Raw genomic sequence first — 17,337 nt, 5'->3', positions numbered from 1 at the left:
TTTGGAATTTCTTTTGGGATATTTACGTCTTACTTTTGTTTGTGGCCTTAGCCCTTTTCTCGTGATTTTGTCTTGGATACTATGTCGTACTCTTAAGGTTTTGACCATCATTTATGATATCTATCTTCCTTTGAACTTCTAGGTTAAGTTGTTGCATTAAATACTCTCGATATTTCTTCCAAATCTTCTGGTCAGCACTCTTTAAATGTAACCCTAGCCTATGTTTACTTCTTTTGAGTCGGTTTCGGTAGCAGCCGCCGCATTTATTGTACCCTAGGAGGGCGGGCTGTTACAATTACTCTGGTTCCTATTGTTCCAATTGGGCTAGTCCCCTTGATTGCGATAACTCCAGTTGTTTGGCCCTTCCTGATTCTTCCCTGACCAGTTCGAATTATGCTGTGGTCCGTCCTGACTGCGGTTAGGCCAATTCTGCTGGGCTTCTGCTGGACCTGGGTACTGTAGTTGGAGCTGTTGGTTCCCATCGGCCCACCTGAAACAGGGGTTGTCTCTCCATGGTGCCTCCTTAATCTTCCACTGATTCCAACTTGTATTCTGATTATTCTGATTCCAATTCCCCACTGCATTCACCTGGGCTTGGAATTCTCCATCGGGCGGTGGACCATAATAGAGTTGGAGTTGATTTTCCTCTGGACCTGGCAGTTTCTCTTTCTCCTGCGAGGTAGGGGAATTCTTTTTTTCAATTGCACTTAGAAGTGGCTTCTCCAACCGATCTATCCTGTCCCCGACTCCTTCTCCTTCTTGTTCCTTTACTGCATTAGCCGAACTTCTCCTCATGATAGTACGTGGGTTATCGTATGCCTTCTTTGCATCGGTCAACCTTCCCAAAATCTCACGTGCTTCACTTGCCTTATTCTTAGTAAAATTCCCCCCGCTCGAGGAATTCATTAAGTCCTTAGACTCAAGATTAGCTCCTTCATAGAACAAGTAAAAAGTCTCAGCCTCCATCATTCTATGATTAGGACAAGCGTCGAGCAGCCCCTTAAACCGAGACTAGTATTGGCTCAAGGACTAACTCATCGTAGTCGTTCTTACATTCCTTCTTTAAGGCATTTGTTTTGTTGGACGGGAAGAGATAGTCCAGGAATTCCAGTTTGAAATCCTTCCATGTGTTGATCGAGTCGGGTGGAAGCCTCAGCAGCCATGTATTGGCCTTCCCTTTTAGGGCAAATGGGACTGCACGCAGGCGGTAGTCCTCCTCAATGGCATCATTGGGCCGCTTTTGGATGCTGCACAGCTTACTAAACTCGTTGAGGAACTCGTAAGGACATTCATTCCTCCGTCCAAAAAATGTAGGTAAAACACCCAGCACGTTTGTCTTAATATCAATAGAACTCTGTCGCTGATTCGAGACTATGGCATGGGCGGGTTAACCATCCAGATGCGCGCTGAGTGAACCGATCTCCGGATCAGGGTCCACCAGGTGTGCCATATCTACGTCTGCCTCCTCCTCTGTTTCGGAGTGCTCTGTTTCTGTAGACGACTTCGGGTCCTCTCCTCCTGACGAATTCCACTCTTTTTCACTTTCTGATTCGAACGGAAATGGATCTACTGTTGTAAACCCTGATCTGGTGGTGACTGTGGATGTTGATTCCTTGACCTGCCACCTGACTTGAGCGTCCCTCGACCCAGACAGGTTACTCCAGTTTGTAAATCGTGAGCCCTTGCTCATAAACTGTCAAGGGAAAAAAAAAAGGAAATTAAAACTATATACACCAAATCTTTAAACACGTAAACAAACTACACCATCCATCCCCGGCAACGGCGCCATTTGAAGAGTCGAAGGTGTATGAGTGTTGCGTTGTTATATAAAATAGAACTTCCCCGATCCATAGAATCCATTAGACACTGGGTCTAGGAACTCAAAGAATCATCGGGTTACCTGTCGTTGGGCACACAATCACTTCCTTCTCCTTTCAAAACCCTCAACCCGCTATGCTAAAAAGATTAGTACAGGGAAGCAGGGATCGAATCCACAGAGACAGATGTGTAAGTAAACATGCTGAAAGACTTGGAAACTATTTTTGGCTGCTGCCACGCAATTTTCTTCGGGGTTGAAATTTAATTCCTAGACTCTGGAAATGAAATGTCCTATCCTAACAGCTAGATCTAGGCAGAGATAACAGAACATGCATAATGGTGACCAAATGAGCTTGAAAATTACTACTAGACGGGGTAAACGGCTTCCTAAACTAACCTAGACACAGGAAAGCGTAGCATGTGGGGACCATATCCCTAAACGGCATAGTACGACGGAAAAAGCTGCAGATTAACCAACTAAAGGACTAACTAACAGCGACATTATCTTCTCTAACTTTTATCACGAAATAACAAATGAAAAACAGAGCAAAGCAAGGATCGAAACAGGGCAAACGAAATTAAACCGGTTAACACAAAGAACTACTGAAACTAAAGCAGATCTACGATTACTAGACGAGGTAAACAAGTAAACAGAATTTAAATATCACAACCATGCAAACACGAACAGATCTACACGCTGGATGCTTCATCCACTCCGGATCCAAGCCATCCACAACAATCCAACACAATTTCCATCTCCGATCTTCGCAAGTTCAACCAGATTCAACCGATCAACTACAAATCTCCATGCAATTCAAACTCCACCTCAGATCAATCGACAATATCCACCAAAAACAAACAAATAATGCAACAATAACATAACCGAACCGAAAGTGCCAAATTCCATAGCAAAATACACAATATCCAACGAGAAAGTAGCAAAACATGACCGAGCTTCGAACAGCGAAGACTCGGGAAATCCGAAACACAAACAAAGGCAAATAAAGGATTGTATCTTCGCCTCCCTTGGAGACGGCGTTACACCACAACGGAATTGAAACGTTAACCCCTAAGATGATTCCCCTAAAAGTGTGTGTGAAGAGAAAATGGAAAAGCTAAGCTAAGAGCTGATGATGCAAAAGAAGGACTCCGTTCATGTTGAATGCGTGCTCTTATTTATAGGGGGCGGAGCTTCTAGACTCTTCCTGGTGTTTCCCATTTTTCCCTCCTTGCGGATGCTCCTTCGTCTAGTAAACTCTTCCCTTTTTCTGCTCATTTTTCCCGACAGCTTCTTCCTCCAGGTAATCTTCTCTTTTTCCCTGGAGCTGGCATTTTCTCTACACACCTGGCTTATAAAGCTTTGTTAGACCTAGGAAATCACAGAATTTATCCCATAACCAATGCATGAAATTATCCTTATCAGAACCCGGTAGTGAACTGCCCTTTCCAAGCCACTGGGCATTTCTTCCAATCCCAGTGCATGCAATCTATACTGGCCATCATCCCAAGAAAACCGTGCTCCATCCCATGCATAGCAAGAAGTATCTCGCGGTCGGCTTTCGGAGATACTCTCCACCAAATATTGCCTTGATGCCCCTACAGAACTGCCTCAAAACCTATAGGCTAGTCGTCTCACCCATGTGTAGGTTTTCGTCGAACATGTCAACCGGTCCACCATGGACCTGCTGCCCTGCAGTGGTATACTTTTGTATCATCGACAGTTCGATCCTGCCGCTAACATCAGATCGGAGGGTGAAGCATCTGTACCGCGGAGCCAATGACGATGCTATATGTAGGAAGAGCCGTTGAGATATTCTGAAACGCCGACGGAAAAGCTCTAACGGAAAATTCGGGTTTTCGCCAAAGTAGTCATCCATCAGCCTTTGGTTAGCCCCGATATGGTCGCAGGGGATTGTCCGCCGATGCTGGATCGGATGAGGGACCACTGCCGCTGCCCAGCGCTCCTCCACCTCTTGTACTTCTTGCTCAACCTCTTCAACCAACGCGTCATATGCCTCATCCCATGAGCGTTGATACTCATCGTCGGAATCCATTTTGGGAGACTGGAATGGAATGATAAAAAATAAATTGGGAATATGTATTTTATAGATAAAAATTAGAGAATTAAAAAAATTGAAAATTGACCACTGCGGCGGTCTCGCTGCGTACAATAGGTCACTGCGCGACCGCCGTCCTCCCCCACCCAGCACAGCCTGGTCCTCTGCTATGGATGCAGCGCTGCGGCGCCTACGCGGCTTACAATAGGCCACTGCGGCGATGCTATTGTTGTTACTCTAATGGCATCATATTATAATGCACACTTCTTACGTCTGTACTTAATTGAAAGAATAATCAAAGGCTCAAAGTTTAGTTTTTTTTTTTTTTATTAGTATTAGTTAATTAAGGAGGTATGGCTATGGGGCTGGTAGTGGCATCTCATTTATGTCCCATGGCTGATGGCGTAAAGCTCAAATTCAACTATAATGCAAACCACTCAGATGTTTAATAAGTACAGTGCTAGTAATTTGGACATTGACAATAGCAATATGTATAGTGTTTATTGTGTGCATTGTGTCATTTTGTAGCATACGCACACGCAATAGTATTTGGTTGCGATAATATAATGTGTGTATTGTGTCATTGTATATGTATATTCAGCTATTTTTGAATTCTGCTTGTATTGAAAGTTATGAAATGATATTACATGAGTATATCTGTGTTAATATTCATGAATGTCAATTTGATTTTATAAGGGATATATGATTTTTATATGGGTTTTTGGCTTTTAAAACCAAAACCTTTCCCCGAACATGAACTATAAGATTTGTTTTTAAAACCACGAACTTTCATTTCGTTAGGATTTTCCCAACCCGACCCGAATAGCACATTTCCGACCTGAATAGCATAATTCAAAATGTTAAAGTTGTGTTTTGTTTATTCAAAAGTTGTCATTTGTTATGTAATAATTGTGATTGTATGTGTTATTGTGCCAAATAGGATCCAAGTAATCAATTTAGTGACAAATGGGATTAAAATTGACATGTAAACAACCCGGGTTTCGTCGTCGACCCGCCGGGGGAAAATCCTAACGAAATGAAAGTTCGTGGTTTTAAAAATAAATCTCATAGTTCATGGGAAAAACCCGAATTCGGAGAAAGGTTTTGGTTTAAAAAGCCAAAAATCCTTTTTATATAACTTAGCTTGGTGTGGAATGAAGGCCTTAGTTTGGTGTGGAATGAAGGCGTGAATGAAATAATAATTTATACTTTCATTCAATTCTTTTGCATGGTATAATAAAATAAAATGCTCATGTAATAAAGTGGAGAAAACAATGAATTAGAAATATAAAGTAATTGTCATTCCATTCCTATTTTCATTCCATTTCATCCACATTCTATTCCATTATATCAAAAAAGACTTTAGTATTTTTATCAAAATTTTAGCGATATTTTGAGTCTCGTATTTCTCTCGGTCCATAAATAAGCAATTCTTTGAAGATAAATCTTGTCACAAAATATGTTTCTATTTCAAAATTTATGATTAAATCATACCAAAAAAAAGTATATTTATTTATTTCAAATGCTTTTAAAACGAAGGTACTCCCGCCGTTCTACTGAAGATGACTCAATTTCCTTTTTGGTTTGTCTCAACCTAGATGACTCATTACTTAAAATGGAAACGCATTTATCTCTATTTTATTTCTTCTATCTTATTTTATTCTTTCCACTTTACATATAAATAAAATTGTATAAAATTTCGTGGTACCCAAGGAAGGGGTCTTGGGGGACGAAGGAGTACTAATACTCAAAATTTAATGGAATGAAATGAAAGGTAGTGTAATTTGTCGTTGCTCCAAGATTTTGAATGTCCATTTATGGTCACTTGTCAAAAGGGGAATGCCTAGCCAATCATATTTGCTGTGATTCTAGGTAACTACTGATTAAGCTCAATAATGACCTGGATAAGATAACTAGTGTAATTATATGATTGATAATTGGATAATAAGTTAAACTAATGCAGCTTAAATAAATAACTTTCTAAATCAAAGTCAACGAGGACTTAAACGTAACCATTAGAAACCAAATTTCTCTACAATTTGAATGTTTCAATATAAGCGGGATTTCATATCAAAGTAAAAATATTAATTCGCAAGTATGATCGAATTCAAACGTCCTAGCTTGGTTTGAGTCGTTTGAATTTCCATCGAAATTATTTTGGTTTCATTATGAGTTTCGCCAGCTTATCGTCCAGATTTTTGTTGACAATTGTTTGCTATCGAGCAAAAGTTTCTTCCTCGAACTTGCGACATCATCTTCTTTTCATACTTCACCGCACGTATATGCATGCCGATGCTGAAGAGCTTATGTCCCATCTCTTGAATCGTATACTTGTGTGTCGGTTTGTTGGCTTCTGCCTCCTCGCTGTGGCCATCTGTCGCCATATAGATGGTGGGGGGAAGAGTGATCAATGTAAAACACCTTATGATAGACCATGGATGATCGTCTACCGAAATTATGAGCACTCGAGAGTCGAGAATTAGGGTTGGGAGGTTTGCAAGAGGCGGAACCCTAGTTTAAGTGCTAGGGTTTTCGAAAAAAACAAAGTGGATGGAGAAAAAGGTTTATTCTTTATTTCTTAATGACTCGATCTAATGAGAATTCTATAACTTATAGAATTTCCCCTACTTGATTTGATATTACGACTTGGAAAAGAATCAAGAAAAAAATCCTAGAAGATTTAACTCTATTGATGCTAATTTTAATATCCGCAAAAAGGAAACAAATCTAAGTAACAAAATATACTCCTCCATCCCTTGTAATTTGTCACCATTTGACCCGGTAAGGTTTAAGAAATGTAATAGAAAGTGAGTTGAAAAAATTAGTGGTATGTAGGTCCTACTTTTATATGTTGATTTTATAATAAAATATGAGTGATGATGAGTTAGTGGAGTATGGGGTCCACTACCAGAAATGGTAAAAGTGAAAGGTGGCATTTTTAGGAACGTGCGAAAAAAGAAATAAGTGACAAGTGTTCAGGAACGGGGGGAGTAACAAATATTGACTAATGAGTTGTGAAATCCTTGAAACGTGCGGGCTGCGTTTTCTGTCGCTTTGGCCTACTCGACACCCGAGTCCCCTCGCCACTCCTCGCCACGCCTGGTCCATCTGCACGTGGTATGCCCTCTGGTCGTCGCATTACGTCTTGTATGGACTGGAACTGTAGGTCCCTGTTACACTTTTTATTAGCACTAAAAGTCAGTACCAAACATCTAATCATGGGAAATAGGATTGCAAACTGCCTATCAGAATCAAGTCTCATGTAATATCTGGAAACACAGGATTTTTGGTTTATTAAACTAGCCAGAACAAGTAGGTAGTAAATAAGAAGACATAGCATACAGTAAATAATACTCCATTCGTCCCAAAAATATAAGGACATTTGGGATGGCACGGGAACTGATTCATACTTGGTATAGTAAGAGAGATGAGATGAATGGTGGTTAGAATATTGTTAGTGGATAGTGTGATTTAATTATTATTAGTATTTTTTAATAGTGGGCCCTAGTAGTATACGTGATTATGAGTAATAAGTTTGAGAGAACTTTTCAAATGAGATAGTTTTATTTGACAGATGAAAAAGGAAATTATCCTAACGGACGGAGTAAAAATCAGGCAAGTAAGTCAATTTCAGGGGTGTTGACTTAACTATTTTAGTTTACTAATTAACAGTTTAAACATCCAATCTTGACTATAGTGCTACTAGAGTGAATCACACAACTATTCTAAATTATTGAGGAAAGTAGATTATATGCAAGGGTTTGTCAGGGATCACCTACGACAAACCCTAAAACAAATCCTAAAACACACTTTAATTCTAAAACAAATCCTAAAATAAAATAATCTTATAATTATGAGCAATTTTGATAAGTGATGGTGGGGTTCATTTTATTTTGTCGTGAGTGTGTTTTAGGATTTATTTTAGGGCTTATTGTAGGTGATCCCTTCCGGGGTCATATGCATGCAACTAGAGATGTCAAGTAGGCCGGGCCGGGCCAGCCCAGCCCTGGCCCGCTGAGGCCCGCCCATATTGAGGCCAGCCCGGCCCAAGCCTATGTCTGAGGTGGGCCGGGTCGGGCCGGGCTTTTTTAAATTTTGCTTAGCCCGGCCCGGCCCAGGCCCACTTGCGTTGATGTGTTTAACTAAATCTAAATTTAAATAATATGTTTAAGTTCATTTTATTGACTTTGTATTAACAATATTTTTCATATTCTTTATTCTATTTAAAAGAAATTGTACAACGGAAGGAAAAACCAATATTGTTAGTTTTGTTAGTAGATAATGACACATGAGTTGATGTTGCATGTTATAATTACAAGTATATGAACCTAACAAATTTATAAAATTTTATAATTATTCATCAAATATCAAGGCTTGAATACGTAATATTCTTTAAAGTTAAATTTCAAAAACATCTTTTTTACCTCTTAGATAAAAAATATATATAAGAAAAAAATTAGATATAGTCAAAATTGAATGTCGCAATCATGATTTAGTAGGAAACTTTTGTTGATATTAAACTATTACTGTTTGAATCCATTCAAAGACACAAAAAAATTGGAATAATAGACAAAATTAACATGTCTCGTGCACAAGATGACATGCATAAATAGGTAAATATACTATATGTAATACCCGCTCTTTTATTAACCTTTTCTTAACGTTTAATGTCGAACCAGAGAAACGTTTGTTTCTTCTAATTACTTTCAAATCAGAAATATTAGTCAATGACTTTGCTTGTTTGCTAAATTGAAGAGTGTCGATCGGACTATAACATATTTCGTATATATGTATTAAATACAATAAATGTCAAGAAAGAATATGAGGTTACTTTGCTGATCTAGAAAATTCGAATACATATCAAGCTACTCTCTAGTTACAAAATAAATTACACACAAGTTGATGAGAAAGAATTTAAGAATGCAAATATACAAATGTTGGGCCTCTCTTCTCGAACTCAAGATTTCTTTCGGCCCAATGACTTGAAGGGCAGCCCGATGGCCCACGCAGCCAGCCCGACTGCCTTGTCTCGATCCAAGACCACATCACCAAGATTCAAAACCCTTTCCCTTATCTGCCATCAAACCTGCAATGAACAAACAAAACTAATAAATATTGTAAGGTACCCTTTTCAACCTCAAACCAAGCAAGGGAAAAAGACATCCTTACTTTATCAAAGGAGGTCAAAATGATCCCAAAATGGCAGGTACACACCTACACTTCCATTGCACCAACCGAGAGCTGCAATGAGAAAACAACAGTTGTTAAAGACTTAGGAGTAAAAGGCTGCAAACCTGTGTGCTAAGCAATAAATGAAAGGAGGGACATACTAAGATAAAACAAATATGGTTTACTTTTCAATGCTGCCAAATTGGAGACTTGCCTCTCTTGGAGTCTCAACTCACCCTTAACCAACTCCTTGTCAAGTAGCTAACCCAAAACGTCTCCCTCTAGCTGCACCAAATCTGCCTGAATCAAGCAACCACCTGCACCCCTACATGTCCAAACAAGTGATATTATGAAGGGAGTAATTGTGCTTCAAGAAAGAGACGAATGTATTAATTAAAAGCTTAGTGAAGATCTTAAAAAGGAGGATTTGGCTGCAAGAAGAGAACAAAGTAATACAAAAGCCATTTAAAGCCTCACGAGTACACACACTTCGCCTATATAAACCACTCTATACTGCCCTCTGACTCCCTCCCCATACACCACAAATATTCAGCAAAGTTAGAGAAAAATTTGAGAGCTTGGAGTATCAACACCAGTGGCAGCAAGAGCAACTCCCACTCCCCATAGGTAACACATTTTTCCTCCTCTCATCACAAACACTTGATGCTAAAGCAAGCTCATCTTTTTCCCCAACATTTCAACAAGGAATCAGGGAGTAAGTGAGAGAGTCCAAGTTTTAGAAGCTGAAAATCAAGCAACTGCTTCAAGAGGTAATACACCTCCACCGCTCTCCCAAATGACATCTCATATCATCATGTAATTTAAGTAGAAAGACATAGAGTAATTTTCAGTAGCTCTACTCCAACCCAATGTAGCTAATCTATCTTAGAATCCAATTTTAAGGATGAAAGAATCCTAAGCACCAAGGCACATGAACAACAAGAGCATAGTTCTATAGCCACACCAAGTTTAAACACCTCCAAGATAACTCAAGAAAGCTTAAACAAGAGAAATAAAAAAAGAAAGAAAGATAGACTTAGCTTAAGGAGCGAAACGTCCGGCGGCGGGGCGCCGACGGGGAGGCAGAACTCGGCGACATCGGCTCGCTGAGGTGACTGTCGCTGCAGAAGAGGATGACAGCGGCGCTGCCTCGGCAGCGTCAATTGTGAAATGCGACAATGGCAGTGCTGCACCGCTGTGTAGCACGGAGAGAGAGAGAGGCGATGCCTCCTCCTCACTTCCGGCGGGACTCCGGAAACTCCGCGAGGCGTCTGCAGGCCACGGCTGAGAGAGGCAGAAGGAGGCGATGCCTCCTCTGTGCTGCTGGACTCGCCGAGGATGAGAGCGCTCGACGGAGGGCGTGAGACGGAGGCAGCAGACGTGAGTCTCCGGCGAGTGTCGTGGCTGCCTCGCGAAGGAGGCAGCGGCGAATGGAGACGAGCGGCGGTGGGTCTATTCGTCGAGCAGTCGGAGACGAGGTAGGAGGCGCTGTGCGCTGCCGGCGACGCAGAGGAGGCGCCGACCGGAGCAGCATCGGGCGCGAGGTGAAGACGCCGCTGTGCCCTTCTCGCTTTGGAGAAATTCAAATTGGAAAAAAAGAAGAGGTCACTCCGGCGTGGATTCGCCGGAGGAGGGTGACAGAAGAGAGAGGCGTGAGGAAGAGAGGTGCCGCTGCTTCTCTATTCTTCCGTCTAGGGATTTCATTTTGGAAGGTGAAATTTGGGGATTATCAAGTGTGGTAAAGGAGTATATTTGAGAATAGAATTTGGGCCAATCTTTTGAGATAAGTTTGGGCCAAACTAATTAAAATGGTTGGGCTACTTTTAGTTTTAAGTTGGGCTAAGGAATAAGTTAAGTTGACTAGTCACCAACTTAAATCTTGGGCTCGTTTGAAATGATGGTCGCTAATTAATTTCGAGACGATGAAAATAAACCTCGGATTTATTTTAATGCTTGAATAAATTACATGGAAAATAATACTCCCAGAGGTAATGAATTATTTCCTAAACCTCTACCATAAATTAAATCTCCCGATCTAATTAATGTTTAAGGTTCCTAGAACTTTTTAGAAAAATAAGAGAAAGAATAAATGAGCACGCACTTAGGATGCATTCACGTTTAAGCTTAATTGATTTCTTAAAGTCTAATTAAGTATTATTTTATTTCCTAAAGGGACGTATTCGCACGTCGTTTAAGACCAAGTCAAAGATTTTTCCCGAAAAGACTTAAGCTATCGAGGTGGGCATTTCTTCCAAAATGTGAACTTGCCTTTTAGCATGATTATGTGAAAATTGTGCTATTTATGTTTTGTCATGCCACTTTATGTTTTATGGATTACCTATCTGCTTGGCTATGCCAATTATGTTTAATCGAATTCGGGTCCCAGTAGGGAAGTAAAGCCTACTCGGACTAGTGTACACATATGGGGATCGTGAGCTAGCTTTTAAGTTGGCCGGTCCAGTGACCGTCGTGGAATGTGGCCACATTCCCGGTTCACATACGTTTCAGATATGGTATATATGTTATGTGATTGCGCAATCAACTTTACGAACAAAAGAAATTTTAGTGACTCGGGCCCTTTAAGTTAAAACCCCGTGTTCACTCAACTGGCTGACAAAACTTTTTACGAAAATTATGTTTCGGCAATGTGCCCACTGAGTATATCAAATACTCAGCCCTGCATGTTTCTTTTCTAATGTGCAGGTTGAACGTGTACGAGGAGGCGAAGGTGTTGTTGGGAAATGATCATTAATAAGTAGTTAGGTAGCCCAAAGTAGTATGTCTTCATACATACTATTTTGTCTTGGACTCTTCCGCTGCAGTAGAACTATGTTCTAGGAATGTATGATTTCAGTCTTGACACTCTGACTTTCTTTTGACTATGTACCCATTTGCCTTCGAAACTATTTCCTTGAGTTGAATTGTTTCTGTTATGCTTAATTCATGAGTGATGAGTTTATATTAGTCGCGAAATAGCTACGTTCACTAGCACTAGGGAGTTGTGGTTGTGACAGAGTGGTATCAGAGCACCGTTCTTTCGCTCTGGACCCAAGAACCTTCCTTCAAGCCTTAGTCTAGAATGATAGTACTAGACTACAATATGACTAAAATGGAAAGCTTAAAGGGGAACCAACACCTCGACTCGTCACGTTCAACCGCAACAATGAGGTAAGAAAGGAGTTCTTACAAGAAAATTTTTAGTTATTCATGAAAGAACTTGATAAAAGGAAAACTGATTTCTTTCTGAAGATATTTTGAAAATATTCAAGGTTTTCAAGGAAAAGCATGTAAATTCCATTTTTCCTACGAACCATGGGATTTCAAGTTTAAAATGTTAAGCGTACGGATGTCTTTGAGACAAATGCTAAAGTATTATTAGTTACGCATGCTCGATTACGTGAAGTATGATGATAGATTAAGGAAGTTTTTAGAAAGTTACGAAATGACTAATGCATGTGAACATAGGATGCCTAAGAAGTACATTAGGCTGAAAGCTCTTGAACAGTAATATAAGTTGATGATTCCCAGCCGCTTTTCTAAGCGGTAAAATGAACGAGTATATGCAAGTTAGGGCAAACCCCTAATTTTGTTTAAAATGAGGAAATATAGATGAATGAGTCTGAAAACGGACCCTGTACCTTTTTCCTCCACCTTATGTCTGGACGAAACCATGATTCGTGATGTTGTATTTGGAATAATTCCAAATGTACAAGAATGAACCTTATAATTTATGAATGAATCCATCTATTCTTAGATGGTAACGATCACGCGAGATACGAAAAACTACCTACTACGCATGGGCGTCTATCGAACGTTTTAATGATGTGAACAATAGAAAGTTCCATTTGCCTTTATGATCTCAATCATAACCAAAATGAGCGTACCCTCGATCCAGTAAAGGAGGTGTATCCTTACACGAAAAGATATCGTACCTACAATCTAATTAAGTGATCCAGTCTTGCGTAGCAAGTCAAGGAGGCTACGCGATCTAGAAACAATGCTTATAGCACGTTGTGAAGCACGATGGAGAGTGCAATGTTTTACGAGAATGACCGTCCTGACTTATCGAGAACATTATGAAAATATGACCTTCAACGACAGTTATTAGTAGTAACACCAGGAATCCTGGCTTGGAATGTATGGTTTCCTAGAACGCTCTGATCATGTTCGAGCTCCGAAAGAACAACCAAGGAAGTGCCACATAACTGGGACAGATGATTATGATCAATAGTACTTACTTGGATTCCCATAGATTTCTTTCTATGAACCTCCTTAATGAAAATGCCCTCGTCTACTTTAGACTTTAGATTGACTTGCATTTATGCAAGTGATGCCTCACTTTTTTTCCTTTCCTATGAAAGTTGTGACCCTCTTTCAGTAGGTTGGCTATAGTAGTTGAGCTCCTTGTTTAGAAAATGTAAAGTGTTGAATTCTTAAGCCCCAGTTATAAACCTTTGATTCCAAAGTTGCTTACGACCATGTCCTCCGGGATAATCTCATTTTGAACATCCTTAACAAGGGTGTCCTGCCGTCTATTTAAGATTTTTGATTGACTCATGTTTTTACAATTAATAAGTCGCTATCATTTTTTTTCAACGAAAGTGGTGACTCACTTTCAAATCCTAAATTCAGAAGACTCATATGTTCTCAACTATCTTTGTTGATAGTTGTCTCCTACGACCCATCATTTATAAGATCAATATCCTGGGTTCTTTAACTCTCAACTTCACCCTTAAGTTGCTTATTGTTCAGACATTTTTCCTCAGAGAATGGCACAATAAGTAGAACTTTTGTTCACCTCCTTATTTGGCAACCATATTGCGGCTATTTCATCCTTATATGGGTGAATTTTTTATTTTTTAGCCCAGTTCCACTACATGCATTGTTTCTAGCTCAGGATTTCTTTTTGAAACAATAAGTTAAGGCTAATGAATTGCATTTTCCTTGATGGTAGTTGACTTTTCCAAAAAAATATTTCTTTCACTTTGGTCGCTACCTGTGAATCCATTGATGTATTTCCATGATTTCCACATTATGATGTTGGTGAACCATGATCAACGTTAAATCATGGCAATTGTTCACATTTCTAAACCCTCCTGCGACTAATCATATGAGGTCTTGACATGTTGAAACCATCATCCTTGATGTCCGGATCTAGTCAATTTGAGCGGACAATTGAACTATATTATTTGACAGCCTACTATGGAAATTGAGAGTTAGTTCAGTATCATCCTATTTTCATGACCTACCCCATGTTCTTTCAAGCTCCCATCAGAAGTGAGTTTTCAAATTCGATGGGTTTATCTAAAACCATTTGGACCGCCTGGTTCTTTGAATTGACATGATGAGTTCAATTGAACTTAGTATTTTCCTTCAATATCAATTGTCGCAAGTTGATGATGAAAATTCATAAGAGTCGAACAAGAGATGTTATCCTTGTCCACTTTGATGTTCTGGAGCCCTTCAAATTTTCAGTCATGATCCTTCTATGTTCCTATCCAAGTTAAGACTGTTAGATTAATCTCCAAGTTCTTGATACAAGACTCTCGAGAAATGCATAGCCTTAATTCCTTTAAGATACGTATGATAAATAAGTTTCTATTACCACACGTGCAGAAAATGATACAGCATCCAGAAGCGTCGCATAATCGACAACACGAAACGTTAAATATTTCACATCTTCGTACCGCTTGTAACAAGCTGGAAAAAAGATCGAATCTTATGCTATGTGGATAGGTAATTATCCTTAAGAAGAGAAATGTTAAGGAATATATATATATATATATATATATATAGATCAAATGACTTTTGATGATGTACAAGACCATATATACAAATGTTTAACGGATCGAAATGCTTATTAAGAGTAAGATAAGTGAGTCACAAGAAACGAGGACTCAGTCATGGTTATGTAATGAAAATCATGGATCAAATGCGAGCATATTCGTAGTTTTCATTTGACGAAACAAATTCCATCAACCAGAGGGATTCGTCTGAGAGGTGGATAGAAAGAGCCACAGGTTGGAGAGACATTCGGGAAAAAAAAAAAACGCGTGATAGCACCACTACCCTCACCATCCCTGCTACGGGAGGAGAGAATCAAAAATTTGCGTGATAGCACCACTACCCTCACCATCCCTGCTACGGGAGGAGAGAATCAAAAATTTTCTTTAAAGAGTTATCGCGAGAGAACGGATATGGAGTCCTACAATGTGGAATAAGGACAAACGTTAGCAACAAAATGCGAAGAAGTATTCTGTGATATGTTAAACCATACCCCCGATTAAGCGGTCCAAAAAGGAAATGACGATAGAGTTTTGTGTTAATCCTAGACATGAGATCGATATCATCGTGGAAAGTCATGTTAGATTATTTTACCACGAATCGCTTAGTCGAACAAAAGGGCATGAAGCCAGCAAGGTTTGGAGAAAGAAGCCAACACCTTCACTATACTATTCCTGTATTCAAGGATAAATATAATTAAAACAAAGTTTGTACTAAATCATGACAAAATGGATTACGACCGGCATAAAAGTATCCTTAGGACTACGAAAAGTAGACTACCCCAGCTAAGTAGAAGGTTACGAAGTCTAATTTGCTAGCCCTATGGCTACAATTACGACCGATGCAAGCATTAGAGAACTCCGTATGTGACGATGAAGCTTAATATGAGGAATGGCTTCACCAGTCATAGAAAATAAATTAATCAATGGATGGCTTGAATCAGCCCTAGTATCAAAGGAAGGCACCATACGGAATGACGCCTAACGAGTCAGAAGAACTAAAGATACAGTTCCAAGAACTACTAGACCTGGGTTTCATCCGACCCAGTGTGTCACCATGGGACGCACCAGTACTCTTCGTGTAGAAGAAAGACGGAACACTGAGATGTGTATCGACTACCGAGAGTTGAAAAAGTTGACTCTCAAGAACAAGTATCCGCTACCGAGGATTGATGACCTTTTTGACCAACTTCGAGGGGCGGGTGTATTCTCAAAAATGGACTTGAGATCAGGCTATCACCAATGACGGCGTTCCACACCAGATATGGCCATTACGAGTTCACTGTAATGCCTTTTGGGCTTACAAATGCCCCGGCGGTGTTCATGGACCTAATGAACCACGCGTTCCACCCGTACTTGCACAAGTTCGTCCTAGTCTTTATAGATGATGTACTTATCTATTCGAAGAATGAGAAGGAACACGAGAAACATCTGAGAACCACCTTAGAGACGTTGAGAGCCGAGAAAATCTATGCTAAGTTTGGAAAATGTGAGTTCTGGCTTAACGAGGTGAACTTCCTTGGACACATAGTAACGGTAGAAGGGATCCGAGTGGACCCTGCAAAGGTGGAAGCAGTACAACGTTGGCAGTCACCAACAACGCCTAATGAGATTCGAAGTTTCTTAGGTTCGGCTGGATATTACCGAAGGTTTATTGAAGGATTTTCTAAAATAGCCAAACCAATGACTCAACAGCTCAAGAAAGGAGCTAAGGTCAATTGGACACCGGAGTGTGAGGCAAGCTTCCAGCTGTTAAAAGAAAAGTTGACCACTGCACCAGTCCTAGCCGTGCCAGCACCAGGAGCAGGTTATGTGGTGGACACCGATGCATCAAAGATCGGACTCGGATGCGTATTAATGCAGAATGGCAAGGTGATTGCGTACGCGTCACGCCAACTCAGGCCGCACGAGTTAAACTACCCCACTCATGATCTGGAACTAGCGGCAGTGGTACATGCCTTGAAGATTTGGAGACATCACCTCTACGGAGATCGATGTGAGATCTTCACGGACCACAAGAGCCTCAAATACTTTTTCGAGTAGAAAGATTTGAACATGCGACAACGCCGATGGCTCGAATTAGTAAAGGATTATGACTGTGGTATAAATTACCATCCTGGCAAGACGGATATAGTGGCAGATGCCTTGAGCAGAAAGGCTACACCCCTATTGACCACCTTCCTCACACAGAATGAAGAGCTCGTATGTGAGTTTGCTAAGATGCGACTGGAAGTAGTAAGAGCACCGGAGACGGTGGAAAGTAGGATCGCCACTTTGGTGATTGAACCAGACTTAAGGGCCAAAATTGTTGAGGCTCAAAGGAATGATGAAGCATTGGAGAAAATTTGCCTTAAAGTGAGGACAGGAAAAGAGGCAAGTTACCGCGAAGAGGCGGATAACGCCCTCACTTTTGAAGGAAGATTGTGTGTGCCCAATGACGAGACACTCAGAAATGAGATCAGGAGTAAAGCGCATGAAACACCTTACACTGCTCACCCAGGGACCACGAA

General features: G+C 40.3%; 1 protein-coding gene and 2 long non-coding RNA genes across 4 annotated transcripts in view; 2 read left to right on the top strand and 1 right to left on the bottom strand.

Moving 5' to 3' along the window:
• Positions 1-8,684: 8,684 nt before the first annotated feature.
• On the bottom strand, positions 8,685-10,609 carry LOC125217185. 2 transcript variants are annotated; one of them, XR_007175616.1, is made up of 3 exons: positions 9,206-10,609; positions 9,045-9,116; positions 8,685-8,961 (listed from the first exon to the last, which is right to left on the bottom strand). It is a non-coding gene; the product is annotated as an uncharacterized LOC125217185 (long non-coding RNA). The 2 variants fall into 2 exon arrangements; XR_007175610.1 differs by having other exon boundaries at positions 9,230-10,606.
• Positions 10,610-11,213: 604 nt separating this feature from the next.
• Positions 11,214-11,984, top strand: LOC125205421. Its single transcript, XR_007173754.1, has 2 exons — positions 11,214-11,282; positions 11,748-11,984. It is a non-coding gene; the product is annotated as an uncharacterized LOC125205421 (long non-coding RNA).
• Positions 11,985-16,882: 4,898 nt separating this feature from the next.
• LOC125195002 (ATP-dependent zinc metalloprotease FTSH 7, chloroplastic-like) overlaps positions 16,883-17,337 on the top strand; it is a 5,159-nt gene continuing 4,704 nt past the window's right edge. The window contains exon 1 of the mRNA XM_048093212.1: positions 16,883-17,250. Within this exon, the coding sequence (XP_047949169.1) occupies positions 16,883-17,250 (368 nt within the window). The remainder of the gene's footprint in view (positions 17,251-17,337) is intronic.

The sequence above is a fragment of the Salvia hispanica genome, chromosome 1 (assembly GCF_023119035.1).
Source record: "Salvia hispanica cultivar TCC Black 2014 chromosome 1, UniMelb_Shisp_WGS_1.0, whole genome shotgun sequence".
Lineage (NCBI taxonomy): Eukaryota > Viridiplantae > Streptophyta > Magnoliopsida > Lamiales > Lamiaceae > Salvia > Salvia hispanica.
The sequence above is the reverse complement of the archived record's forward strand: the minus strand, read 5'-3'. Positions and strand labels throughout refer to the sequence as shown.